Source organism: Equus caballus, chromosome 19 (assembly GCF_041296265.1).
Source record: "Equus caballus isolate H_3958 breed thoroughbred chromosome 19, TB-T2T, whole genome shotgun sequence".
NCBI classification, from domain to species: Eukaryota; Metazoa; Chordata; class Mammalia; order Perissodactyla; family Equidae; genus Equus; species Equus caballus.
The window spans coordinates 52,721,627-52,749,195 of NC_091702.1; the positions used below are offsets into that span (position 1 = coordinate 52,721,627).

General features: G+C 41.4%; 1 protein-coding gene across 1 annotated transcript in view; it reads right to left on the reverse strand.

The window, feature by feature from the left end:
* The window catches only part of GAP43 (growth associated protein 43), a 93,752-nt gene that overhangs the window by 33,611 nt on the left and 32,572 nt on the right, over window positions 1-27,569 (reverse strand). Inside the window, exon 2 of the mRNA XM_023623730.2 lies at window positions 9,232-9,844. Within this exon, the coding sequence (XP_023479498.1) occupies window positions 9,232-9,844 (613 nt within the window). The remainder of the gene's footprint in view (window positions 1-9,231; window positions 9,845-27,569) is intronic.

Sequence of the window (27,569 nt, forward strand, 5' to 3'; positions counted from 1 at the left end):
GTTATAGGTGCAAGGATTCAAAAATAAATAAAACATATCATGGAGCCACTTTTTCCACCAAGGGTTAATCTTTAATAGCTGTCGCTGAATTGTGACTTGAATGAAATTATTTGTATTTTTCCATTAATTTGAATAAAGGGTGGTTTCTAAAGTTTTCTAAATAAAAAAGATATCTCTTTCATTAGATACATCTTGTCCTTCAAGACTCAGCTGAGGTAACCTCTATAGCAACAAGTCTTCTTGGACTATCTTCCCCTAATTAGCATAAGGAGGATTTTAATTTTTAGACACTATAAATTTCATCATGGATAGCCTTACTCCTAACTCCTAGTTCTTCTCATCTCATTGCAGAATCACAAACACATCTTACTACACAACCAGTAGAGAAAGGTAGATTACACTCCACACATACCCTCAGAGAGACAGAGAGATGTTTCTGGAGCAATTCCCCACTTCTTGTTGGCCTGAGGAGTGAAGAAAATGTGTAGGCCATTGTTCTTCTGGATTTTCTGAACCTAATGCAAAATGCTCACGTTGGTCTATGAAGCCCTAAGTGGTTTGGATTCTGGCTACCTCAGGGATGACGTACGCCCTTGAGTAACAATAAAACTGTCCAGTGAGCTTCTGTATTCATCTTCCAAGATAGCAGAAAGGTTGATAGCAGTACAGCTTTCTGTTTGAGCAAGTGTCTGCCTCCCTTTGGCACTCAGAATCTGCATATAGGTTGGGATGTGTCATAACATGGGCATTGTTGAGCTAGGCAGGGCTTTCCCTATATACTGAATCTGTGTGTGTGGATACGTACATATGTGTTTGTGAGCTGGCAGAAGTGTATGCTGCAGGCATGGCCATAGAGCTTAAACATATCTAAATTATATTCTTCATTTTTTCATACCCAAAGGCAAAGAGAAGATTCTCGAAAGGCTATAAAAATGTTCATCTCTACTCTATCTGAAAGACACACACATTCACTGTGTACTAGCAAGAAGGGACCATTTTAGATGGACAGTTTCTAAATCCAGAATCCAAAAGACTCTACCAACTCAGACTGGAAAAAATAAAAACAAAAACTAGCTTCAAAACTTATTTAACCATATATATGTCGCACCAGGAAGAAACATTCATATTGAGCATGACCTAGAGGATTGAGCAAGTACCCTAGGAAGGCTACTTTTTTCCCCCCTGAAGATACCTTAACAGTTGCAGTTTTCATTCCAAACGGAATACTGTAAGATGATCAAACTGAAAGACTTAGCCTTCTGCAATCCACTAATTTGTGATTTGAAGATTGAAAATAGGTGTGAGAACTGCTGAGTAATCATATCCAATTCACGTATCATCTCCACCATCTTTTCTTGGGATGTTTAATAGCCCAATTCCAGACACTTAAGCCCATTAGCCAATTTCACTAATAGTCAAAGATCCAATTACTGTGACTGTAGAGTGAATAAAATAATGAGAGCCAAGTTGTACTAGGGCTATCCATATATTCTTATGTTTTAATGTAATTTTACAAATTTTAAATTTTAAAAAGCTTATGAATCACAATTGTCTGTCAGATGCATCCACTGTTCTACACAAGAATCCAAGGCTATATGTACTCTTGAAGCTGTTTTAATTACTATAATGAAATAAGATGGGTACAAAAATAAATTAATAATGTATTATGTCTAAGATGAAAGTGAAACTGTTACAGCAAATTATCCACTATAGCTGTAGTTTGGCATTTCAGAGACAGGATTAGGAAGGCCATAAGCAAGAGTCTAATCATATCAGAAAACATCATGTCAACTCTTTATTTTCAATCTCAAGGGTAAGGTGGGGTTACAAAACTCCACTGAAATTTCCCTGCAGTCTCCTGGGGCTCCAGTATAACCATAAGCTTTCTTAGAGCTGACTCTTCCTGGATTCTTTACCTGTCTATCCAGACTTCTCTACGTCAGTCTTATCTCCTAAACTCACTAATAGTTTAGAAAATAAGGGATTACAGGAAAAGTGAGGATGGTAGAGTAAGAGGCCACACACCCGTACTTTAAACATGCCTCTTTAGTCCACTATTGCATACTTGCCTTTAGCAGCTAGAAGGCAGAAAAGACCTAGTTGAACACACTTACTTTACAGATACTGGAACTAAGCCCAGAGGGTAGAAGGGTTGGCCTGAAATCATCAGCAGAATCTGAACAAGAACCCAGGTCTCCTGATTTTAGGCAGTGTTTAGTCTATCATGCTGAAAATATAGAGCTTTTGCACTATATACATCCTATAAGATGTTGGGTCTATTAAAAAATCGTATTATTCATCATTCTTATGAAAATAATTTATGAACAATTCTTTTAAATAAGTCCAGAAATAAATTATTTGCTTAGATAGCCATGCTTTCCTGCTGTGAGATCAATAACTGTCTAAAGCTTTTTTGCACTATCTAAAGCTTCAAGTTTCCCTGATTATATGAATTGGTCTGAGGTTCAGCACCTGGTTCAGTCATTTTCTTATGATGCAAACGTGACTAAGAGGGCTGGAAAAACTTACACATCCTGTAACCCTTTCCCTCCTCTTTATGCATGCCATAAACCATATAATCTCAGGAGATTTTCAAGGGCTCAGATCTTGTAGCTTTAAACAGCATCATTGGCTTCCTTCTTCCTTTCCTTTTATGTCTGGTTACAGAGAGCTTTTCATTCTTTATTTAATGAAGCTACGATTGTGAGAACAAAATGAGAGTGATGACCACGCAATGCTTTCCAGTCCATTAGACTGAGTGCTCTGCTCTCTCCATGTTTAGCCAAATGGACCGACTGCAGCCCTTGCTGCTCTTGGTTCTTCCTCCTCCTCCTTTTAATCCTTCTGTGATTGTGTGTGCATGTGTGTGGCCATGCACGTGTATGTAGAGAAAAAAGAGAAAGAATATTTAACTAATATGTATTAACATCTGAAAAATATTCTATATTTTAAGAAATATTGTTTGAGGGGCAGGCCCGGTGGTGCAGCGGTTAAGTGCATACATTCCACTTCAGTGGCCCTGGGTTTGCCGGCTCGGATCCCGGGTGCGGACATGGCACTGCTTGGCAAGCCATGCTGTGGTAGGAGTCCCACATGTAAAGTGGAGTAAGATGGGCATGGATGTTAGCACAGGGCCAGTCTTCCTGAGAAAAAAGAGGAGGATTGGCAGCAGATGTTAGCTCAGGGCTATTCTTCCTCAAAAAAAAAAAAAAATTGTTTGATTTTCATTTCCAAATAGAGTTCTAGAACTTTATAATTGGAGGAGTTACTCACATGCCTTTCTGTTTATTAGCTTCTTTTATAAGGCAATAGTAGTTACTTAATATGAGTTATTTAATATAAAAAAATACAAGGCCTCACAATATGAGTTTCTTATCTCTAAAATACACATCTTGTCTTTTGTCTGCTTACATTTTTTAATTGAAGAGATACTGATGGCTCTCTAATTATCCCTGCTATTAAGTTCTTTAATATTGTAGTTATAAGTATAAAAGCATCAAGTACTTTGGAAACGCACTTGCAGAAAGGGGAAGAAAAAAGATATAAACAAGAATTTTAAAAAATACTAATTCTAATAGGAATTGCCTACAATACATAAAATGACTTTCATCTGATTGAGATCTGAAAATTTCAATTTTTCATGTCCAGTTCCTCTCAGCATATTTGATGGAGTCAGTAGTACTCCTGTGAAGAGCAATCAATTTCAACTATAAAGATCAATTGATCTTTACAGCTCTCTTAGGTGTCATAAAACAGTCCGTGAAGCATTTTCAAACTAAGAACCCAAGACTCAGAACCAGTTTAATATTCCCCAAAATTTGGGGGTGATGGAGCTGTGAGGGAATTATGACCAGGGAGTATGGTTAGTTACTGGATGCTCATCCGTAAATGTGATCACCAATGATTTTCAGACAAGAGTCTGGAGCATCCAATTATACAAATGAGGGGGATGTGCTTAGATTAGGACAAGATGTTGTTGTTCTTAGACATCTCTCTCATCTTCGTGTCTTCCAGAATAGTACTTGCAGGATGCCAGGGTTCAATATGTGACCTCTGAAATGGAGCCGTCAGGGTTCAGCTCCTGGTACAGCTACTTGCTAGTTGCCGACAATGATTTGGTGCTGCAATGTCTCTAAACCTCAGATTCTTCATCTGTAAAAGGGGAAGGGGGAATTACAGTACTTACACCAGAGTGCTTATGATGACGAAATGGGATAATTCCCACCTAGAACTTAGCACAGAGCCTGACATTTAATAAATGCTCATGAATTGCTACCTATCACAAAAACTTTGTATTTTAAACCTTGAAAAAAACCTTAAAAACCAACTATCTTAGCCCCTTCTCTTAAAGATGCAACAACTGAGGCCCAGTGAGAAGCAGTGACTTGCCTAAGATCTCACAGTTGGTTGGTAGAAATGTGAAGACTGGAACCCTGTTCTCCTTATTCCAGTCCAACGCCCCTTCTACTGCATTATCTTCCTGGGGATGCAGGACAGAGAGTGCCTTAGGAAAGCCCTGGTTAATATTTCCCAACAATAATCAGAAACTGTCACAACTGCTAACCTAAAGAAAGAGAAAATACAAGAATTCAAATAAAACATAGCACTTTAAGAGAGAGGTAATTAACAGTAAGGCTAAAGTCAAGGTGAGGATTTAGAGGTCTATCTACTTGACCCCTGTTTTGTCACTGACTATTTCTGTGGCTGAATATTCATTTACTTTGCCCCTATTCTCAGAATGTAAGAGTAGAGAGGAAAATATTATCAAATGCCACTGGATTGTTGTCAAGAAAAGCCAATAAAAATGATTACTCCAGCAATATAAAAGCGTACCATAAAAGCTTAATAATCAACAGTATTTAAGCAGCACTGCCACTGAGTATCTGACAGGGTGCCCATGTTTTATGGACAACATTTATGGACTTTCACAACTCAAATTTTCACTCTTTATGAGTTGTGTATAAATTTGGGAAGTGGTTGAAACCACATTTCAAGTCAAAACCGCTTATGAGGCCCCCTGCCAAATAAGTGTAAATATCCTTGGGAAATCTTACATCTAACACAGAGCCCAGTGGAAGTGGATGTATCTTTGGGAGAGATAAAAATATTATGGGTGGCCGGCCCCGTGGCCAAGTGGTTAGGTTTGCACGCTCCACTTTGGCGGCCCGGGGTTACGCCAGTTTGAATCCTGGGCCCGGACATAGCACCGCTCATCCAGCCATGCTGGGGCGGCATCCCATATGCCACAACCAGGGGGACCTACAACTGAAAATACATGGCTGTGTACCGGGGAGCTTTAGGAAAAAAAGGAAAAATAAAATCTTTAAAAAAATATATTATGGATTGTTAGCTTGGGCCCTAGGAAAATTTGGTTCTGGGGAAAAAAAGAATTTACCCAAATCAGAAACAAGGTCTGGGCATTTCATTTTCTTACACATAATTATCATTCCAGAAACAATAAACATTGCATCTACTCTTTTTGCTAATAATTTGGCTATAGAGACTCACATTGTATAAAACCATTTTTATAGCATATATGAAACGGCACGAAGCACTGTCTCACTCGTTTTGTCCCACCTTGTCTTGGGATGTGGAAGTACCCTACCTATTTGCAGAATTTAATTGAGTTGAGATTACTACTGTGATTGTTTTCAACACCACTCCCTGAAGTTCATCCCATCCCGACTACCGAGTCAGAACTCCTTACGATCAGTGATAATATCTTATTCATCTTTGTGACCTAATGTCTAGCACAATAGAAAGTTATATAAATGAAAGGAAAAAAAGTAAGGAAAGAAGAAATAGAGAGAGAAAGAGAGGTAGAGAGACGCTAAGTTAATTTTTCTATTCTGAGAATGGAAAATAAAATTCCCCTCTTTCCCACATCATTATTGATGACACCAATTAGAAAGAGGTCCTTAGAACATGAAAATAAAATGCAGCCAAGATCAACATATACAAAATCTAGGGTAGCTCAGAGTTACACTTACTAGTATCACTCAAGTGTCCTATGGCAGCCACCCAGTCAACATCTCTGATTTCTAGCCACCCGGATGTTTTACCTCGGTAATACTATATCATTGAATATGGCCACAGCAGAAGTTTTGGAGTCCTCTATTGGGGAAAGTCAATACGATATCACAGAGAAGAAGAGACATAGCAGAGAATTCCTTAACTGAGAACCCAATGAGTACAGTGACCCTGATCAGCAGAAGACCACAAAGACAGAATTGCTAAAGGATGCTTGAAAGTTCTCGCCTAATGGCTGAAGGGGGGCAGTATCCCAAAGATGCCTTAAACGCTCATCCTCATATAAAAGAAATATCGTCAGAAATGAACTGAAATATTTTGGTCATATGCATATCAAGAAATAGGCAGGCAGAGGCAAAGCAAGAGAGGAAGCTATAGTTGTAGAATTTAAAGGAAAAAAACTAACCAACTCCAAAGGTCATAATGCAAACAGCATCCACCTGTGATAAACCCATAACTAGTAAAAGAAGCAAAATAAATAACATATTTATAATTTACAAGGCATTTCCATATGTATTAATAAGCAATGATCAGATTTGATCCAACATTTCTGACCCTCTTACTGACAGAAATTAGTGTCTTGAATTCTCTTTTTGGCTTATTCTGCCCCCAACCCCACTCTGCCCTCTCAGACTGTGTCTCTACACCCCTCCAGGCAGCCATAAAATCCTAAAGCAACCCAGAGTAGCCATCCATTTCCAAATAGTAGAGCCCAATTGGAAATGCTGTTATTTTAACTTAGATTAGAATGAAATCCAATGGGAGATAAGGAATATGTGGTACCCGGCCCCTGGGAATTTGGGCCTGATATGCTCTGATAGATCTCCTTGTCACCTCTAGTTTCTGTGATTCTGTGAGACTCACCATATCTGGGTAATTTGTGCTTGTCACATACAGCCAGCTAAGGCTAATAGATACATCAGTCCAGCAAGAAACTACAGGCAGCATTTCAGAATCTAACCAAGAGGACAGTACCTACCCAAAGCTCAGAAACAATGTACGATAAATTGCCCTTTGGGATTACCTTCAAGTTGAACTTATGTTTTCAGTGCACATAATAAAATCAGACTAATCGAGACATTGTTAGCTGGTATTTGTAAAATTTAGGAAAGAGCATAATTTCTATTTGTTTTCACTGACCAGACACATTTTTAATCAAATAAATGAATGTAAGAAGCAAGGTTGCAGGAGGAATATGTGAATGAATCAAAAAATTCTCTATAAATTAAATCTAGTCAATTTTCATTCATTCAACATTTGACCCTTATTGATCACATATTGCATAAAATACTTTATTAATTCATTTGGAATTATCATAAATTAAAGAGTAATAAAACTGAATTTCCTTAAAAATATATTATCTTTTAGACTTTCCATTGATTCAAGCAGTCCTTGCTTCTATTAATCCAAATCATGAGCATATATCTAAAATCACATCATGTCTGCCTGTCTATACTCACAATTTTAGAAACCCAGTTAAAAAATATGGTCCAAGAAACATCAAATATTTCTTTATTTAAAAGCATAATTAATTTCTAAGATTTAGGAAAATGACACAATAGGTAATCTGTCATATGCAAAGTGATTTCCAGCCATCACATCTGAGGCTAGAATCTTCAACCTACAGAAAAGTAGTTAACAAGGTTTGTTTTGCTGAGCAAATTGGAACCAACACCTCATTGTTTATCATGTGCCTTACCTTTTCCAGGGAATTATTCCCATCTTCTTAAACTCAAGGTCTGGCCCCTGGGGCAAGTATATAGTTAGAATAAAGATTTAAGATGAGTCACTAGTAGAAAGAGGTGTGTGACTTGTCTGGCGCTAGACTTTGAGATTAACAATAATAAATAATATAATTGGCTTCTTACTCACAGAATTTTGGGTTAAGATGAAAGAAGTAGACCCCAAAATATCTAGAATAATCATCTGCCATCCTGTAGGATCTAATTTGGAGAAATGGATATCAGGGCAAATGTCCTGTGATTACTTTCTTAATCTAATGGTCAGATGCCAAAACATTTCCCAGAGCATTCTCACAGAGTTAGTACTCTCCCAAGTGCACAATGTGGTCCAGCCCTAATCTGGACACATCATGAGTTAAGTCCATAAAGTCAAAGAAGTAAACTTAACCTTTTAACCTGGCACAGAAGCAACTTTATCTTTAAGGATCTTTGGGGTTGAAAGGCATTCATGGGTCTTATGGGGCTAGAGAAAGATGTCGGAGACTGCTGGTCTCCTTCACCACTACAGATGGGTTGCGGTGAGGGACAGGTCTAGTCTCCAGTGGTGAAGGTCCATTAAATTTATCTTGCTCTGGGAGTGCTCTATTCCAGTTCCACACAACCTCTTTGGGCAATAATCATGAAAAGACTCCAACTTTCAAGTCAGAGCTCTAAACCAGTAGCTTTTTGTAATCATAGTCAACTCTCAATTATTTATGTGTGTGGTAGAGAGCGATGTCTTCAATAACAAAATGATAATTTATGTTTGACTTCACAACATGTTCTATATTTGGGGTTTTCCTTTTGTTTTTGGCAACATTAACAGACTTATTTTCCTAATTAGTTTGACCCCAATTAATGTTACAATTAACATTCTCTGAGCACGCACACACATACGCACACTACTCACCAAGTGATGGTGGGGAGAATGCCCAGAAACATATTGTGGGATAGGGAAAGGTGGTCTGAGATTATGTTTTTGCTGCTGGCAATTCACAAACTAGATCATCTGGATCAATAGGGAGTTGGCTGTATTTATACCAGGCACTTCCTAGAGCCAAATAATCACATTAGCTAATTCCCATCCATAAAATATATGTAGCCTCAGTAATTACTTATTAAACTTAGTCTATCCAGCACAAAGAATTTTTTTTTAAACCAGGATTATCCAGTTTTACTGTTTATGCCAATCCAATTAACAAGATAATTGCCAGATCTTTCTAGTACTGGCTGCTACACAGACCTGCCTGGGTTCTCTCTCAGGCTTAAGATACTTGAGAATGTAAGTGGCCAGAGTTAGCTTAGTCCTGCCACTTTGGGGAATTAAGCACAGCTTCATTTGATTTCCTGAAAACAACTTCTAGATGTTTCCCCTCTCTCTTGATGGCCCTGGTGGCCTGCCCTTCCGGATAGGCCCCCCAGCCCAAACATCATGAGTGGCCCACCCAGCCCATAGTGTCCAACCCTCACAGCTGCTCACCTATCTTCTCCTCGGCTTGGCTGCTCTCAGCAGTCTCCGTTGGAGGCTGGGCTGTTGCCTTGGCAGCAACATCCTCTGCAGCAGGGGTGGTGGCAGCAGCAGCAGCAGTGACAGCAGCAGGCACGTCGGCTTGTTTAGGTTCCTCCTTGGCTGGGGCGTCTTCGGCCTTGGAGGACGGCGAGTTGTCAGTGGAAGCTTTAGTGGCACTTTCTGTCTCAGCAGAGCCGGCCTTCTCCTCTGAGGGGGCAGCAGCCTGGGGGGCTGCTTGCTCTGTGGCAGTATCAGGGGCGCCCTCCCCCTTCTTCTCCTCAGAAGGAGTTTCGCCTGCTTTGCCGGTCTCCTCAGGCTTGGGGCCAGTGGCTGGGGCCGCTTCAGTGGTAGAGGGACCTTCTCCCTCCTTCTTCTCCACGCCATCAGCAACAGGGGCTTCATCCTTCTTCTCATTCGCTTCAGCCTCAGCAGCTTGGGCATCACCCTTCTTCTCTCCTTTGAGCTTTTTCCTTGTTATGTGTCCACGGAAGCTAGCCTGAATTTTGGTGGCAGCCTTATGAGCTTTATCCTCTGGTTTGATGCCATCTTGTTCGATCTTTTGGTCTTCATCATTTTTTTCAACCTTTGTGGAGAAAAGGGGGAAGAAAGGGAGAGATGGAATGATGTTCTTTTCCTTGAAACCACAGCATGCAGGAAATATTTATTGATTTATTCTGTGCCAGGCACAGATATAAACAATATTGTGGAAATTGAAATCAAGCCTCCTCTCTCTCCACAGTGGAGAACTGAGTAGAGAACACATTATTTTATGAGAAAACTAATGTCCTTTGGGCCACCCAGAATCACTGGCATTATTTTATATGTATTTCTTTCCCCAGCTCAATGTATCTCTATTGCCAAACTTAAGGCAGTGTTTTTATAGATGTTCCTTGATGATTCAAATCACATTTGCCCTAGGTTTTAATCAAAGAGCTCTGAAAGATACTGGTTTTTCAGAGTTTCTGAGACGGACTCCGTGCAAAACTTCATGATTTAAAAATTATTATGGAAAACCTTTACCCAAGATTTGTTTTTTCCCCAAGATTTCAAGTCTGGTCAGGAAACCAATAGATTTGGGGCAAAGAGTATGATAAATGTTTAGACAACAAATTCCATCAGGGTTTTGTGTAAAATGCAGATGAGTTCCAGGGGTCTGGGAGATTTGTCTAGAATGGGACAACTCAGAATGCTGGTCACAAAATGATGCCCAGTTTTCCCCGTGTGTGGTCTAACATCAGTAATCAACATACCAGACCTTCAAAATCTGAATACAGAAAAGGCCCATTATCCTTGAGTTAAAAAAAAAAAAATGGAAAATACCATTTCCACTTTTGAAAGAGCAGTGTATATTCACTAAATCACAATTTCTTATTCCCAAAGCAATTTAAATCTCAAATTAGTTTTATATTATCATCAATAGAGCTAGAACTGAAAGGAAGAGACCAGAATACAAAATTTTTACCATTTGACCTCAACATTTACAGGATAACATATGCTGCAGTTACTTTTTTGCACAGGGAAATTAAAGCAGAGGAAAGGAATAGAAGATATAATCATGGAAAGAAATGTATAGGCAAGTACACAAAATTCTCTATAGCGCCATTGCTCATCATGGTGTCCCAGTGTGGTTATTTATAGTATCCATTCACTTCTTTAACTTTAGAGCGTTTAAATTGGTTCACTTCTGTGAACACTGTGCTAGGCACTGGGGAAATACAGCAGTGAACACTGCAGCAAATTTCCTTCAAAACACTAATAATAAGAGAGTGCTTATCATGTACCACGTCCTGTGCTTGACCCCAATCTTGACCCTGGCCTGAACTTGGCCTTTGCTCCAGTTTAGGAGGTGAGCCATAGCAGGCCAATACAAGGATATGTTTTCCACCTGTCATACCAGCTCTGCCCCAGTGACCCAGATCCTGTGAATCATGATGTAGGCCTGTTTGACATTCTTTGGACAAGCATACGGGCCTGTCACTATGTAGGTCCATCTACATGCTAGTGGATACAAAGGTATTTTTGAAACTACCTACATCTGAAAGTAAAAGCCAGATTGACAATTTCCCTGTAAAATTCAAGAAAAGTTTTTCTTCCTCCTCAGTGAACTGTGCATGTATCCATACAAAGAATGAAAGAACGGATGAAAAGCACCCTGGAGAGGCCCGTTCCACTCCCTCCTCCCAGTGCCATGCTGAGACATTGCTCAGGTCTCTGATGCAATACCACCTTCCCTCTATCCCGCTGCTCTTGATGACTCCTACTGGGATGCACACAGCACAATCTGGGGCACGGGAGCAGCTGTCCCTGCCAGGAGCTCTCTGCTCAGAGATGGAAGCATAACCCTGTTAAATTAACAGTTGTGAATGGAGCATGGAGCCAAGATGTTGTTAATTTATTTTACTCCATCTTGAGTTTTCTGAATGAGGCACCATCCTATACGATAGGACATCTGCACTTGGGCACTGATGCCAACTGGTTCTTTAATACTAATACTGCTCCTTGTGAAAGTAGACAAACCAATTATTTCAGAATGGGCAAGTATGCAGAAAAGACCCTCTAGTGACTCAAAAAGCTACAATTTTAGAGACCCCTTTTCTCTTTAAGAACACAAAGCAAAGGGGATAAAACTCTTAAAAAGCTGAAAAACATAAAAAGAAGGAAGCTGAGAGTCTGTATGATATAAAGAAAGAAACTCTACATGGATAAAGGAAGAGTTCTTCCCAATTCTTTCCCTCCTGCCCACCTCTCTCTCTCTGTTTCTCAGATCATCTGCCACTTTAACTTTCAAAATGCAAGTTATTAGGACTTAAGCTTATGTACACAGCATCTATGTAAAATGACTATTTAGAAATGCTCAGACTAGACTTCGATGCCAAGATTGTAAGACCAGTCTCACCTGAACAATCCAGGAGGGTAAGGGACAGAAGAGGAGAAGAGGTGGTCAGGAAGGGAAAGAATCATAAAGACCAGAGTTAGGAGAGAGAGCTGAAGACAATCTTACAAGAGCTAGGTACCCAGATAGGTGGATACACCCACGGAGGTGCTCAAAGTACTCCATGGGCATGCAGCTCACTCTGGAGGAAGTGCCGCACGACCTACTATCAGTAAGGATTTAGGGAAACTGGATATTATAGATTGATTGAAAAAATACAACTAATACAAATTTTTCAGATAGTCAGAGGAAAAGGGACAGAAAGGGAAGGGAAAGGGAATGGAGGAGAAGGGGAGGGGAGGAGAGCAGAGAGTGGAAGGGAAGAGAGGGGAGGGCGGAGGGGAAGAGAGGGAAAAAGTCAGCTTACAACGAGATCAGACTTAAGTGATTGAACAGAGACATCCAGAAACAAAGATATTTTAAGAAAAAACTGAGTCTTAAGCTAGATAGTCCTGGATTGTGAAAGTATGTGTGTCTTTTTTTTGTACTTGTAATGGGTTCTATTAATGTGGCTTAAACTACAGGTTATTTTCTGGTAAAATTTCTTCCATGGTACTAGAAGTAATTGGACTAGGAATGTATTTTGTTGGGAGAGACCAACAGTCTAAATATGTGAATATAGAAGAAGGAGATCCTGAAAAAGAAGATCCTGGTATTCAATGACTAAAAAGTGAGTTCATAAGTCTCTTAAGACAGATCTATTTTTTAAACTCAGTCTTGCCACAAATAAGCTTTGTGTTGAACTCTGACAAAATTCGCTTTCATTTTTACATAGGATTGCTGCTATCTGTGAATTGGAGGACGTTCCAATGCAGTGCATTATATGTAGGAAGAATATCACTACAAGTTGGAATAACTTTTTCAGGAATCTCCATTGCTATAGCTTAGCATTTTTACTCGTCAATTTGTTCGAGAGCTCTGTAATTTATGAAGTTTTAAAGGAAACCAAAGTAAGTGATATCTTCACTTTTCAACCAAGGATAAAATCTTGGATGAATATTTGTCTGAAAAAGATGAAGAGTACCATGATGCTAACTTGTTGGAACGTCATCAAATTTCTAAATCAATAGGTGAAAGGGCAATAGTCTTCATCAATATTTAAGAATCACATATAAGAAAGCCAAATACAAGAAGTAGTTATTTAATACCCAATATTGGTGCTATGGTCAATAGTTTCCTTTCACTCTGGGGCAAGGGGGAGTGGACAACTTAGCATTCATTCTACGATGTCCAAACATTTTCATTCATTATGTTCCAAAAGAGCTCTAGGCAAAAATCTATGAATGCCTGACTTTCAGAACTAAAATAACGTCATCCGTTCAACTGGGATACCTCAATTCAATTAATGTTTTCCAGTTACCATAGGATTACCTCAACCTTCTGAGCACAGAAAAACTTAGCCCTGTATCTACTTCTGCCAGCTACAAATACTATTTTTATAATACTTCAAATTTTCTCTTAAACAGGATTAAATTTTAAATACTTAAAAAAAAATCATTGGTATACAGCAGATATTCTTTCTAAGAACATCTTTAGTAAACCAAAATATTTTCAATTTGATTGAGCAAAAGCTATTTCTGAGAAACAAAATTGAAGGGCCAGAAATATCCTAAGCAAAGTTTTCTTTAACACAGTATAGTTTTCATGCCTATCAGAATCTTATGAAGCTCACAAAGGAAGCAGAATAAAGTGTTGATATATATGAAATCTGGCAAATATCTACTTATGGCTCACTCCATTTTTTATTAATAATTTATTGAGGTGAAATTCACATAAGAAAATTGCACCCTATTTTTAAGCATAGTTGATTTTTTTTTTTTTTTAAAGATTTTATTTTTTCCTTTTTCTCCCCAAAGCCCCCCGGTACATAGTTGTGTATTCTTCGTTGTGGGTTCCTCTAGTTGTGGCATGTGGGACGCTACCTCAGCGTGGTCTGACGAGCAGTGCCATGTCCGCGCCCAGGATTCGAACCGACGAAACACTGGGCCGCCTGCAGCGGAGCGCGCGAACTTAACCACTCGGCCACGGGGCCAGCCCCTAAGCATAGTTGATTTTAAACACAGTTGAAAGCATACATTTTAGGAAAAATATCCAAGTCTTTTAGGAGTTGACAGTGGAGCTTCTGCACTTTGTTTAAACCTAGTCACAGATCAGAAATCCAGTGAAATTCTCCTTATGGAGGAGAATAAGGAGAGTGAGTCAACCTCCTCTAGTTTCTAGATGAAGTGTCTTCAGGTTTCTGGGCCGTGGTAGGGGAGAAGGTGTCATTTAAAGGATAAATCAGCACAGCTTAGACACATATGGTTCCCTCAACACTGAATCAGGCTTGAAGATCTAACTAAGGGTATGAGGGGATGGGGAGCAGGATGCAGGTAGAAGGAATGAAATTGTGTGCTTTTGCCAATAATTGTCATCACTCTTTTAAAGTCTGATTTTCAGTCCAGTGAGAAGTCTTTTTTCCAGTTCCTGGGCAGGTGGGAGCACAAATATATGAGGACTAGGCAATTCTCCAGGGAGATGTGAGACATTACAAGTGATCTTGCAAATCCTGGCAGAGCAGTAGTGAGGGAACTCTCTTTTTCCCACCAAATGAAGGGTGCAGCATATTGCTGCAGCTCTAGAGTTACAGGAAGTGGGCAAGAAATGCTCACTGATTGACTTGCTATGTAAGAAAACCAAATATCTCTTATTGGAAATGGGAATAAAAAAGTTAACTGTTTCAGATAATAGCTGGTGATTAAGATAAGGATCTTCGGCTTACTTTCATATATAATTTATTTAACATGTACCACCCATCTGCTTTCAAAAGAATATGAAATGGCATATTCAACACAGTATAAAGCACTATAGAGGAGAATTCAGTTTCCACTTAAAAGTGTTATCTTTTATTTTATTCTGTATATTTATAACTCTTTGTCCCACAAAGAACACAGAGAAGAGGCAAAGAGCATATTATAATTGGCACCTCCTAACAGATAAAAGTCAGCATATGAAAGACTTTGTCCATTTTGTTCATGGCTGAATCCCCAGTTTCTAGAATGATGTCTGGTACATAGTGGATGCTTGATTAATATTTGTTGAATTAATCCAAAATTTGAACATCTCCATTAGTGCCATTTCAGAAAGATGATGACAGACAAAGAAGTCTGGGATTCCACTTTGTCAACTTTTGTTAAAATCTTTCATTTCCTTAGTCTTCTGACTAAGACAGGGATATGTTTCCCCAACAGCTAACTGAATAACTGACTTCCTATGGTGAGGCTGAACACAAAACGAATTATAGAAATGAATGAGCAGGAGTCAGACAAGAAGAGAAGTCACAAAGCTATAGAAATGACATTGATAAGGATAATTTACAAAACCACTTTGAAATGGTAATAAATCTAAGATAAAGACAACAGACATATTTGTCTTATCTACGGGTTGGCTAGAGTCATATCAATCACATTATTTTTCAAATATCTATCTCTGCTTCTCCATTAGTAAGACAGGTGAAAGTATTCTTGGGGGATTGTTGGAGACTCTCCTCTTCTCTCTATTTATACTTAATCTGTATAATAAGCCCCAGAGCCTAAGGACGTAGGCTGGGGACAACCTATAACCTTAGTTAGTCCCTTAGTTATTCAAAAAAGGAAGCCCCCTTTGCTCAAACCAGGGCTGGGAAGAGCCCGACGCTGAGATAAGGCACATACTTATGCTGCTTCATCTATCAGGGCACATGCTGGACAGAATAATTTGACTAAACTCTTTCAGATCACCTTTGGGTATGGAGGACATAAGTACTCACCTGATTGAATCAAAGGTCAAAGGCACTGATGCCCAAGCAAACACCTGCTGAGAGTCAGCTCTGGGAGGAAGGGGCTCCACCCTCTGACGAGCATTGTCTGCTGCATTTCACTACCTCTACGGGTGTTCGCCACCTCTACAAGTGTTCACCACCTCCTGAAGTGGCACGCTCAAAGGAGGGAAAGGTGGACAAGGTGAGGGGGACACTAAACCCTGCCCTTGGAGAGGTCTCTGTGCCTACAGCAGCGGCTGAGCCACGAACAAAAGGGAGGGACTCCCCATCAGGTTGCTGAGAAGGCTAAGATCACACACCAAACCATGAGAGGGACCATGAGGCCTCCTCTGCTGACAAGAGGAAAAACAGGGAGAACAGCAGGCAGTCAATACATCTGGAAGAAGATGGAAAAGCCAGCTACCAGCAGGTGGCCCCTGTACCACCATCATAGGTGAATTCCTCCCAGCTGAGAGTTCCCAAGAGCAAACCATACCTGAGCTGCTGGAGAAGGTGCCGAGAGCCAACCAGCAGGAAGAGAAACTCAAGCCCAAGGGACCTGGTAGAAAACTGTTTTCCTTCCAGGTAAGACTCCACAAAATGTCTCTTCCTGGATGCTCAGGAATACAGGATATGAGGAAATAAGTATTTATTTAAACTACTATACTCTTCTTACTATACTAAATAATGATTATTGGTTTATTTTTTCTTAATTAAATCTCTTTCATAAATTACATTCTTAGTCAGTAGTACTTGAATAAATTTTGCTCAATGAATAAATGAATGAGACATTCCTCATTCACTCGAATATGTGCTCTTCCCCAAATATTGTCACTTTTGGTCTACTTACCTTGCTTTTCCGTCTTTGTGCTTATAATCACCTGATATACATTTTTATTTCATTATTAAATGAAACTTCCCTTGGACTGTAAACTCTGAGAGCAGGGCCTTATCAGTTTTGTACAATCCTCAAAGCCCTGGTAGCTAAAATAATGCTGGCACACGGTTGATGCTCCAAAAATATTTATTTGTAGATATTGGTAAGTAACTACATGCCACACTATGTTAGTGGTCAGAGAACATGTAAATAATAGGCAGCACCCAGCTAACTGTCTGGGTATCCTTGCTTCTCTCTGGGAAACTAATGCTTGGGGTCTTCATCAAGCCACTCTCCCACAGTCGTATCCTCTGTCCTCTTACATTTATGAGTGTACAGCATATACAGTTAGTCTGTCGATTCAATCCTCATCATAACCATGTGAGGACCATATCCCTGTGTCTGTTTTATAACTGAGACAACTGAGGAACCAGAAAGGGCCCAGTGTTATCCGGCTTCTAAATGACAGAGCCTGCCCTCAATCCTACTCCTCACCCAGTGCTTTTAAAGATAGAATGTGGGAAGCCAATATCCCCTGGTGTGTAAGAGCACAGGCTGCAGAGTTAGACATGTGTAGGTTTAAATCTCAGCTCTGCCACTTAACTACTAGCTCCTGACCTTGGGCAAGTCAGCTTTACTTTCCTTATCTATAAGAGGGGGGAATATCAGGGCTATCTCACTGGGTTGCTATGAGGATTAAATGGGTTAATGTACACAAACTTAGCACAGTCCCAGACACATTGTACATGCTAAAAGAAGGGTAGCTGCTACCATTTTTCTCATCATAATCATTGTCATCATCACTATCATCTCAGAGTATTTCTACATTATCATTAGCCAAAGTCAAGACATGTTAATAAGATAAATAACAAAGGAGGTTTGGCCATGACACCTGATTCATCGCCATGATTGTTGGGAGTCTTGGGAGGGCGGGAAGAGAGAGTCCAGTTCCTTAATTCTATTGCACTATTGAGCAATCTATCCTCAAAGAGATCAGTAGTAAACTGTCCAAAATGTGCCGCAATACTCAATCCAGTCTTTCCCATCCTTGGGAAGGGGGCAAATCTGTTTACATTGTCAAGGATAAATCGTAATCCCACTCCTCCACCACCTAACACACACCAATTCTATCCAACATTATCCATCCTTAAACATCCCTATGGTCCAGCATCTTGTTGATGGAAACTCACTTAGACTAAAAGTCTATTCATTCTCAAAATATATGCCCTTCACCTGAAAACCCCCCATCCCCCCCCCCCCACACACATCTCATTTAGCTACCATTGCATATATCTATCTCACTGATCCACTATATCGCTTACACATCCAGTAACACAATTGCCTGTGCAGGTGCTGAGAGCTACTCTAATTACTCATGTCTGGTGATACTCATGTCTCGTGAAAGCTGTGAATGCAGCTGCCAGACATTTTGTGGGGGATTAGCTTAGGAGCATCTGGTCCTGAGGAGAGAGGGACATCATGATTTGGGACTTTCAATTCTAACCAATGTGTCATTGTGACTAATATCTAGTGAGGGTACATAATATGTGTCATCAGGGTGCACGTCATTTTAAAGCCTAGTGGATGCGAGATGGAAGAGAACTTGGGACTCCAGTTGCTAAATTAAAAAAAAAAATGATAGTAGCTTGAATTTTTATATTATGCTTTTTATATTTTTATATTAGGTTATGAAGTGCGTTCATCTTCATAAAAACGTTCCTCAAGGAATTACAATGAAGTAGACTAAGCAAGTACGTTATCCCCTTTACAAAATGAAGAAACTGAAACAGGTTGGTAGAAAACCCTACAAATGGCAGAATGGGTCTCAAACCTAGGCCTCGATCTCTTACATTCTAAGGAAACTAACTGAGAATTTAATCTAAGGATTCAACACTAAACACTCAGAAAGTGTCATTGAATAAGTAGCAATCCTAATATCAGCACTATGACTAGTTGAAGTACTTTTTAATTAACAGAATTGGTCTACATTTCAGATCTTATGACAGAGGTGGCTCTAAAATCTCTGTGTAGGAGGAATTAGGGGCAGGGACATGTGTGGAGCGGGCAGCTAGGTGATTTTTCTTAAAACGGCACTAGTGCAGCAAGCCGCCTGCTTTTTACAGAACACTTATTTACATTAGGTGGCCAGTGGGAGGATTTTGCATGGGCACTGCTATCTATCAGCATGATTTGCACATGCCTTCATGTTCTCTATCAATCACCAGGGAAGTGCCCATTTAGAAAGGTACTTGAGAAATCTAAAACAAGAGCAAACATGTTTTCTCTCTGATTCTAGGAGATACGTTTTCATCTTCTTCCATGGTGGGAAAAATAATTGAATGTTTTTGTTCAGGGGGAGGTGGATGTCAGGGAAAGGGCATACAGTTTGAGGACAAATAGACTTCCATTTTAACTGGATTTCTATCCCCAAGCTGCTAGACAGTTTAAGGGCAAATATATAAGACACCAGAAAAATCTGTAAATCACAACTGAGTCTAAATTTGCTCATGTTATTGTCCTTGTCATTCTTCCTTTCTTGCCTCTTCCTTCATCTTTGGCATCCAGTTCTCTCTCGGTCATCAGTCACTGACACTCACTGATTATGTTTTCCCTGGCGTGGGTTTGGGGTTAAACAATTTGAGTTCAAATCCTGGCTCAGCCACTACTTAAATGTATGACCTGGAGTAAACCACTGGATTTCCTTAGAATTCAATTTATTTATTCCTCATATCGGGATGCTGGTACCTACTATGCAGAATTTCTTAAGGGTGAAAGGAAATAGTGTTTGTAAAGTGCCTGGTACGTAAGAGCTCAATAAATAATTGTTTGGAAGAAGACAATACGAATGAAGTGAAAATTGCTACTTTCTGGAGTCGAGGGATTGGGCACATTATTTGATAAATATTTTATAGTTTTCTCTCTTTGACAGCTCCTGGAGGGATTTTTCAGGACTATGTACATTTAATAAAAATAATAAATGTTCCCCTCCTAAAAACAAAAAACCTCTTTAATGGTAAAGACTGTAAAATGCCCTCAGATCCTTGGAGAAAATAATACTCATAATAAACTGAAAAATTATATAGTACTATGTGCCAAGCACTTTATTAAATGACTTATATATATATATATATACACACAAAATTATATTTATTAAATATATATATTAACTAATTTAATTCTAACAAGGCTATGGAATGGGTACTAGTCTTTTACAGATGAAGTGACTGAGGCACAGGGACACTGAGTAACTTGCTCACAATGACACAGCGAGCCAGGATTTGAACTTGAAATACTTGTATAGGTTGCACGTGAGGTGAAAAGACCCTAGGAACACGGGGCTGATCTACTCTCTGCAGGTTTTTTCCTCAATGCTCCCGGGCAAGGTGAAAAGGGGAGTAGAGGGCGGGAGAGTCCAGATGCCTGCCATCACTGGGTTGGTTCCAAGTGTCTACAGGACCTGGCTTCAGAGCCGTCACCCCAATTTCATCTTCCCTTGTCAAAATCTCTTTACAACAGAAAAGTACAAATACGTTTTCAAAGCAGGGGCTGTGGTATCCTGACATCACCCAGGTGATGCTGTGACTCATTTTCCTTGTGAAGCTTTTGACAGGCAAGATTCACACTTGAGATGTTGAGAATAGCCCAGAGACCAGGTTTCCTACTAATTCTGAGAGAAAATATCAGACAGTAGAAGAAGCAATCCTGAGGGAGCTGGGAGGCAGGGCCTCAGGTCAGGAATTACAGCCGTTTAATTAAGTGAGAAAAGCAAATGAATAGACTGGAATGACCCTTCCGCATTCTTATCAGAAGGAAGGAGCTGAGGAGGTGTATAAACAGGTTCTACGATTTATTCTCGTCTGAGAATTTAAATTCAGCCAGAGTTCCTGAAATAAAATTGTAGTGACCCATTTCACGGACACCATATTTGTTATTCTGATTATATTCCCAAAAAATACCATACTATTTATGCCGCACACCTCATTGGAGGAATTCAGTGACAGTGTTCATCGTGGTACAAACAACCAGCACACCTCTCACTTTGTGTTTCTGCAGGGAGAAACGCTGCACCCTTCAGAGCCATCAAAGAGAGAAAATTCTCTCTTACCTGTTTTTGAAACCAGGAAGGCAAATTCTACAACTTCTGAACTAATCCATATGAACTTGCCATCCAAGGATTTAAGGTAACCTGATCCTTGAGCCAGAACAATTAGGCTGAATTGGATAAAAATAAGGAAATATTAAGACTGATTCTGAGGTCTTGAGGTCAATGAAATGCACAGACAACTATGAGATGTGACATAACCTTCTCACAAGTGATGTCATATGACCCCAAGTGATGTAACATGACAGAGCACTAAGTCTGTGCCTGGCACTGTGAAACTCCAAAAAATGGGGAGCTTTACAGACGTGTCATTACCACGGGGAGGCTTGGAGACTGTCCTGAGCTTGAGAGGTCCAGGAAGGCAGGATGATGCAGGCACTCTTCCCATAATTCTGATTTACTCATCAGAAGTCAGTGATTCCCAGTGTTCCTGGGTCAGCTCAGGACTAGACGGAAGACTAGGAATAAAAGATTCCCGGGGCAATCCAAAGACCATCTTCCCCCGTGGTTAGGGCAGCTCCACGGCTCCAAGCTAGAATAATTCCCTTGTTTCTCACCAAGCCAAACTCACAGCTAAAAGTCACATCAAAGCCCAGTGAACTTAACAGAATGAAACTGCCTGGTAGCCATGCAGCCTCTGGTAAATGGATGCACATCAGCCTGGCTGTGCCATGATACAGGGGCGCCCCAGAAACATACCAGAGAAGGTTTAAATCACTGTGGAGAATCAGCATAATAAGTGAGGCGGCTGTGGAGGGGGTGTGCAGAGAAGGCCTAGACAAAGATTCTCCTTTTACCAAATGTCTGAAATTCTACCTTGGAACTTTATCATTGCCTGATTTTAAGGTTTAAAACTGACACTGAGGGGCTGGCCCCGTGGCGGAGTGGTTAAGTTTGCGCGCTCCACTGCAGGCGGTCCAGTGTTTCGTTGGTTCGAATCCTGGGCGCAGACATGGCACTGCTCATCAGACCACGCTGAGGCAGCGTCCCACATGCCACAACTAGAAGGACCCACAACAAAGAATATACAACTATGTACCGGGGGGCTTTGGGGAGAAAAAGGAAAAGAATAAAATCTTTATAAAAAAAAAAAACAAAAAAAAACCTGACACTGAAAACTAACACTATTGAAGATCTCTTACTTGGTCCATCTTCCACTCTATGCTACATGTTTGATTAGATTAAGCTAAAACAGAGTTATGGTTTTATCATAACATACCCTCTCCCCACCGACACCCCCAACCCCCTGGCCAAAAAAACCACAAAATTTAAATGTTCCCATTGCTTATCAAGTTAAGAAGATGCGCAGGGGCTGGTGGGTGGCGTAGTGGTTAAGTTCACGTGCTCTGCTTTGGTGGCCCTGGGTCTGTGGGTTCAGCTCCTGGGCACAGACCTAGCACTGCTCATCGAGCCAAGCTGAGGCATCATCCTATGTAGAACTGGAAGGACCTACAACTAGGATATACCACTACGTACTGGGGCTTTGGGGAGAAGAAAAGAAAAAAAAGAGGAAGATTGACAACAGATGTTAGCTCAGGGCCAATCTTCCTTACCAAAAAAAGGAGCATATTTAAAAAAAAATAAAAGAAGATGTGCATTGCTTTAGCAGTTGAGGTATTCACGGAATGGACCCAGTCTGCCCTTCCTGCTTCTCTTGTTAGCACACCCTTTCCTTTAGCCAAGTAGATCCACATGCCACTCTCTGAACACACTCCACACTCCCTGAGCTCTGTGACCTCACTTGCCATGTGGTCCCTCAAACATCTGTCTGCCTTACATGTTCGCTGAAACCCCACATACGCTTCATGACTCATCCTAATCTTCACCTCCTTGGTTGGAGAGTTTTCTTGCATCACCCCACATGAACTGTTGGGGCCCAGCAATCTCTTTCTGCAAAGGGCCACATAGTAAACATTCTTGGTTTTCTGGGCCATATGGTCTCTGTCGCAACTACTTAACTCTTGTTATTGTAGCATGAAATAAGCTTATAGATGCTACATAAATGAATGAGTGTGGCTGTGTTCCAATAAAACTTTATGATCAATAAAATTTGAATTTCATATAATTTTAAGGTGCCACAAAATATCATTACTCTTTTGATTTTCTGTCAACCATTTAAAAATGGAAAAACCATTCTTTGCCCACAGGCTCTAGTTTGCCAGTCTCTGGAGCAGAGTATACCTTTATGTTAAACTCCCACTGCGTGCCTGGTTATTTTTTTCATTTTTTTTTTTCGTTTGTTTGTTTTACACTGTAATCATGAGGTACTTATTCCCCAAATTCCCCATTATTCTGTAACCTCTTTGAAGGCAGGAATATTGCCTTATTAATAATAATAGCGGAGGCTCACGTTTATTGATCACCCTGTGCCAGGCTCTGAGCTAAAAGTTTTGCCTGGAAAATCTCATAACAAATGCATGAGATAGGTATTATTATTCTTAGAGATGACAAAACTAATCCTTGGGGAGGCTCCATATTTAAGAAGGGGTAGAGCTACGATTTGGCTATTTTGCAGTCTGACTCTGCAGCTTACACTCTACCACTCTACTCGACAGCCTCTCTGTCACTGTTTCACATAGTAAGGCCTTCACAAATGCCTGGTGAATATGTACTATAGTTGGATTAAATTCTATGTCTTTTCTGAAAACAGCTTATAATAAGAAAGATTGAAAATGAGCTCACAGGGCAACGTCAGAGCCACGGCAGAGGTGCCTCAGAGGCAGGCAAGCTTCAGAGAAGTGAGAATGGGTGACCCAAAAGCTCGTCTGCCTTAGAAGGGGCTCTGCCCTGTTAGCATTGAGCTGGGTGTTCAGCTCAGATGGTGCACAGAGGCTCTCAGACCTGAATCTGGGTATGACACGCAGCTCGAGAAGTTCAGGACAGAATGAGTGGTGGGAAAACGCACAAAGAGACTTGCGGAGCCCCAGGGGGTGGGCCACGCTGTGAGCTAGCAGGATGCCAGCTGTGCTCCTAGAAGGAGAGAAATGAGCTGCAGCTGGGAGGACACTTGTGTGAGAGAAAAAAAGACTTTTTTTTAACCATCAGAGTTGAGCAAGTTGCTTATGAGTTAAAGGTTTTGTGGAACCAAGTTAGACGGTGCTAAGTCACTAGACAAAAGATCACACCCTCCAGCTCAAGCTATCTGTCTCTACGGATTATTTCTAACCATCTCAGGTTTCGGTGAGGACAAAGCGGTGAAAGCCACCGAGATTAGCTGAGGGAGCACAGTGACCCGCTAACAGGAATAAAAAGACTCCTTAAATCCCCAGGACTATTCTGCCCGTGAGAAAGGAAAGGCACTGAGGAAGGATGCTGTCCACAGTTCTGCTGCTCAACACGCGGACCAGCAGCATCTGCACCACTGAGAGCTGGGTGGCAATGCACTCCCACTGCGCCCCAGATCTACTGAATCAGGACGTGCATTTAATAAATCTTTTGCATATCGCAGTGTGAAATGTACTGGCCTACAACACTCAGACTAAATATACCTGTCCTGTGAAATCCACAGTTCCTTTTGAATACCTCTTTAAAAAAAGGAACAATTTCTGAGATGCCTCTGTTACGAAATTCAGAGAAGTAAGAAGCAGCAGGCAAATTAACAAAAGCCCTGGTTTAGCAATCAGGAGACCAGGTCTGCAAACCTGACGTGTCCCAACTTAACTGCAACCTCCTGGGAGTCTCTTGACTTCTCTGGGCCTCAGTTTCTCTGTCTGTACATTAAGGGAGTTGACCAGGAGATTTAAGACACAAACATTCAAAGTATCAAAGCCCTAATTGTGTGCAAATGTATATATGTTCCATTCTCCTATTTTCCTAAAGAAGAAAGCATCAGAGAAGTTGACTGTGCTCTAATCCTACTCTGGAACAGACAGGGTCTCCCCCACACACTTTGGCCTCTACTGTCACTTACTTCCTAAAATTATTTATATACATTGAACATATCATGAGACTAAGATCTTTCTCCAATGTACCAGTCCCCACAAGGGATCACCAAACTGAAGGAGCACAGACTTCGTCCCTTGGCCAGCCTCCCATGCACCGAGACTCTTGACTCTGCCCAGTTCAGGATGACATCACTCGCGCTTCTCTGAACTATAAATGTCCCACCACATCAGGAAAGCAGATACTGCCTTCCTTTAGGCACCTAATTCCAACCCTCTCAGAACGCAGGAACATATCAACCATCAGTGAGCAAAAAGCTGCACCCTCCCCAAAGCCTTGATAAGGAGACAGTAAAGCATTCTAAGGGAACGTCGTACTTGACAATTTTTTTTAAAGCCCAGTTATCAGTCTGTGCGGAAAATCTCAATGAAATCTACTGTCCTAGTGGGGGAAAAAAAACAAGAATGCTAAAAATAAATAAATAAGATAAGAAAATCACTCATTCTCTGCCACAGTTGGTTTCAACCTATTTAAGCAAGAAAAAGAGGTCAGAACACAGGGAGGGAAAGCTCCAACCCCCATCAGCTTTGACTCCGTACCTGTAAGCGGTTGGCCTTCCTGTGTGGCTCCTCCATTCTCCCAGATCCCTTCATAGTTATCAGACTCTAGGGCCGGGGACCCATCCAGGCCCTAAGCAGCTCAATGCCTGACACCTAGGCTTTCTCTTTCTCCTCTTTTTGGCTATCCTCTCTAGGGGACCTAAGGTCATTTACAGGCCGAGACAAAGTCCCTCACAGATTAAGAGTTCACTGTTCAATACATGTTACTGAAATAAATTTCTAGGCTCAAGATGGAGCTGCTCCTGCTTGGGGTGCTATGTCAGCAAACCAGTTTCATGTCCCTGGAAATGCTCTGTTGAACAGATCCGCAGTATACCAACTCAGCCAAATCCCCAAATGCCAAGCCAACTCTGGGCTCTATACTTGCTTCCTTGTTCCTTATTTTTTAACACAAAAGTTTCTTGCCTTCCGCCGCATTTTCCAGTTTTCTGGACCCTTGGGAAGGGGTCACAATTCATGTCCACTTCATGAATTGTTAAATAAAGTTTGTTTGCATCACCTAAATTGTCTTCTTTAATCATTTTTTCAACAACATTATTGAATGAATGACGACATACTAGTGCCATGTGTTTTCAGGCTAAGAGAAAAATCTCACAGCAAGTCTAAATTTGGCCACACTTAGGGAAGTCATCTCAATTCTTCCCTCCTGCGTCATCTCCCCTCCCCCCCATTCCACCCTACCCCAAGCCAAAGAACCTCACTTGCAATTATCTATGGAGCCTGCCTTTCATCATGGGAAATGGAAAGCTCAAGTGAAGAAGCACAGATAACTTTTTCTTTAGTGATGAAGGCTCATAGTGTCAGGCCCTGACCTTAGCTGGTTTTCTCGCCTCTGCCATACTCCAATGACCAGGCATTCCTGTTTAGTTTCCAAAGCTTTTTTCCTAGTGACATACAGAAACCTTCCTGCCCGCCGCTCTGCATCTCCCCTTCTCGTGCTAGAGAAACAGGCGCGAACAGCTCGAGGAATGCTAATGTGCTCTTTGCAGCCTCCGAACAAGAAAAAACTGGGAGGGACAGGAATGCGACTTCCAATTGACCCAGCTTTCTCTCCTCTTACTTCCCCACCCGCTGTGTAACCTTGACGTGACAGAGGGCTCCGTCCCTGGAAGCAGGTTGCTGCTGCTGCTGCGGGCGGAAGGTGAAGGCCAACAGACTAATGAAGGGCGAAGGAGGGAGCGCGCCCCTCGTGCCTCGCGGCTGCTCTACCTTGCACAGGCCTGGGGCACCGGCGGATGCTTTTGTTCTCCGAGCCACTGAAAGAAGCAATTATCTCCCAAACAAGAGTTTGTGGAGGTTCGTTAAAATAAAACAAGACTCCGCCTCGTTCCGGGGCAGCGACAAGCTACCCAGCGGTCTGGGGCGGTGGAGGCGGGGCGCTAGCGGCTCTCGGCCGCACGGTCCGAGCCACGCCCTGTGCTCCCCGCTGGCCCTGGGTCCCGGCGGCCAGGCCCCGCCCACAGCCCGGCCCGGAGTCCGAGGTGGGGGCGCAGGGAGCGGCCGACGGGTGGCAGCCGAGGAGAAACAAAGGGATGAGGTCACCCTGAAGAGAAGCCGGAGGGAACGCCTAAGGGAGGCAGAAAATGAGACGCGAAGAGGAGCTGTGGGACGGAAAGCGGAGTCCAAATGCAGGGGCGCGGGGCCAGGTGACAAAGGCTAAGAAACGACGGCCCGACTGGGGAAGGGAGACCAAGCAGTCAGGTGTCTGCGCTGGGGAAAGTCAGAGTGGGGGACTCCGGTCGGAACCAGCCCTGCTTAGGAAAGATTAAAAAGTTTGCTTAAACCCTCTCCGTTGCCCCCGCCCCGGGTCATGGGTCATGTTGTTGCAGAAACTCACACGACTTATGTCAGTTCACTTAATTATATAATTTTTTTAAAAAGCCTAGTGTGGTCTAAGGATAGGTTTCAAGTGTCCCTGAATCTGAAGTGGTATGGAATATAATGCGTTTGTATGATTATTTTCCTGTTGAATATGCACAGCTTTACTAAGAATGCAAGAGGTGTCCATTACCCAAGGAAAGGTTAGATGTTCCTGGGCTGTGGCATGGTAGCAAAGAAAAAGACAAAGTCCCCACCTAAAGTGCAAGCGATCACAAGGGGTGATGAATTCTGTAACA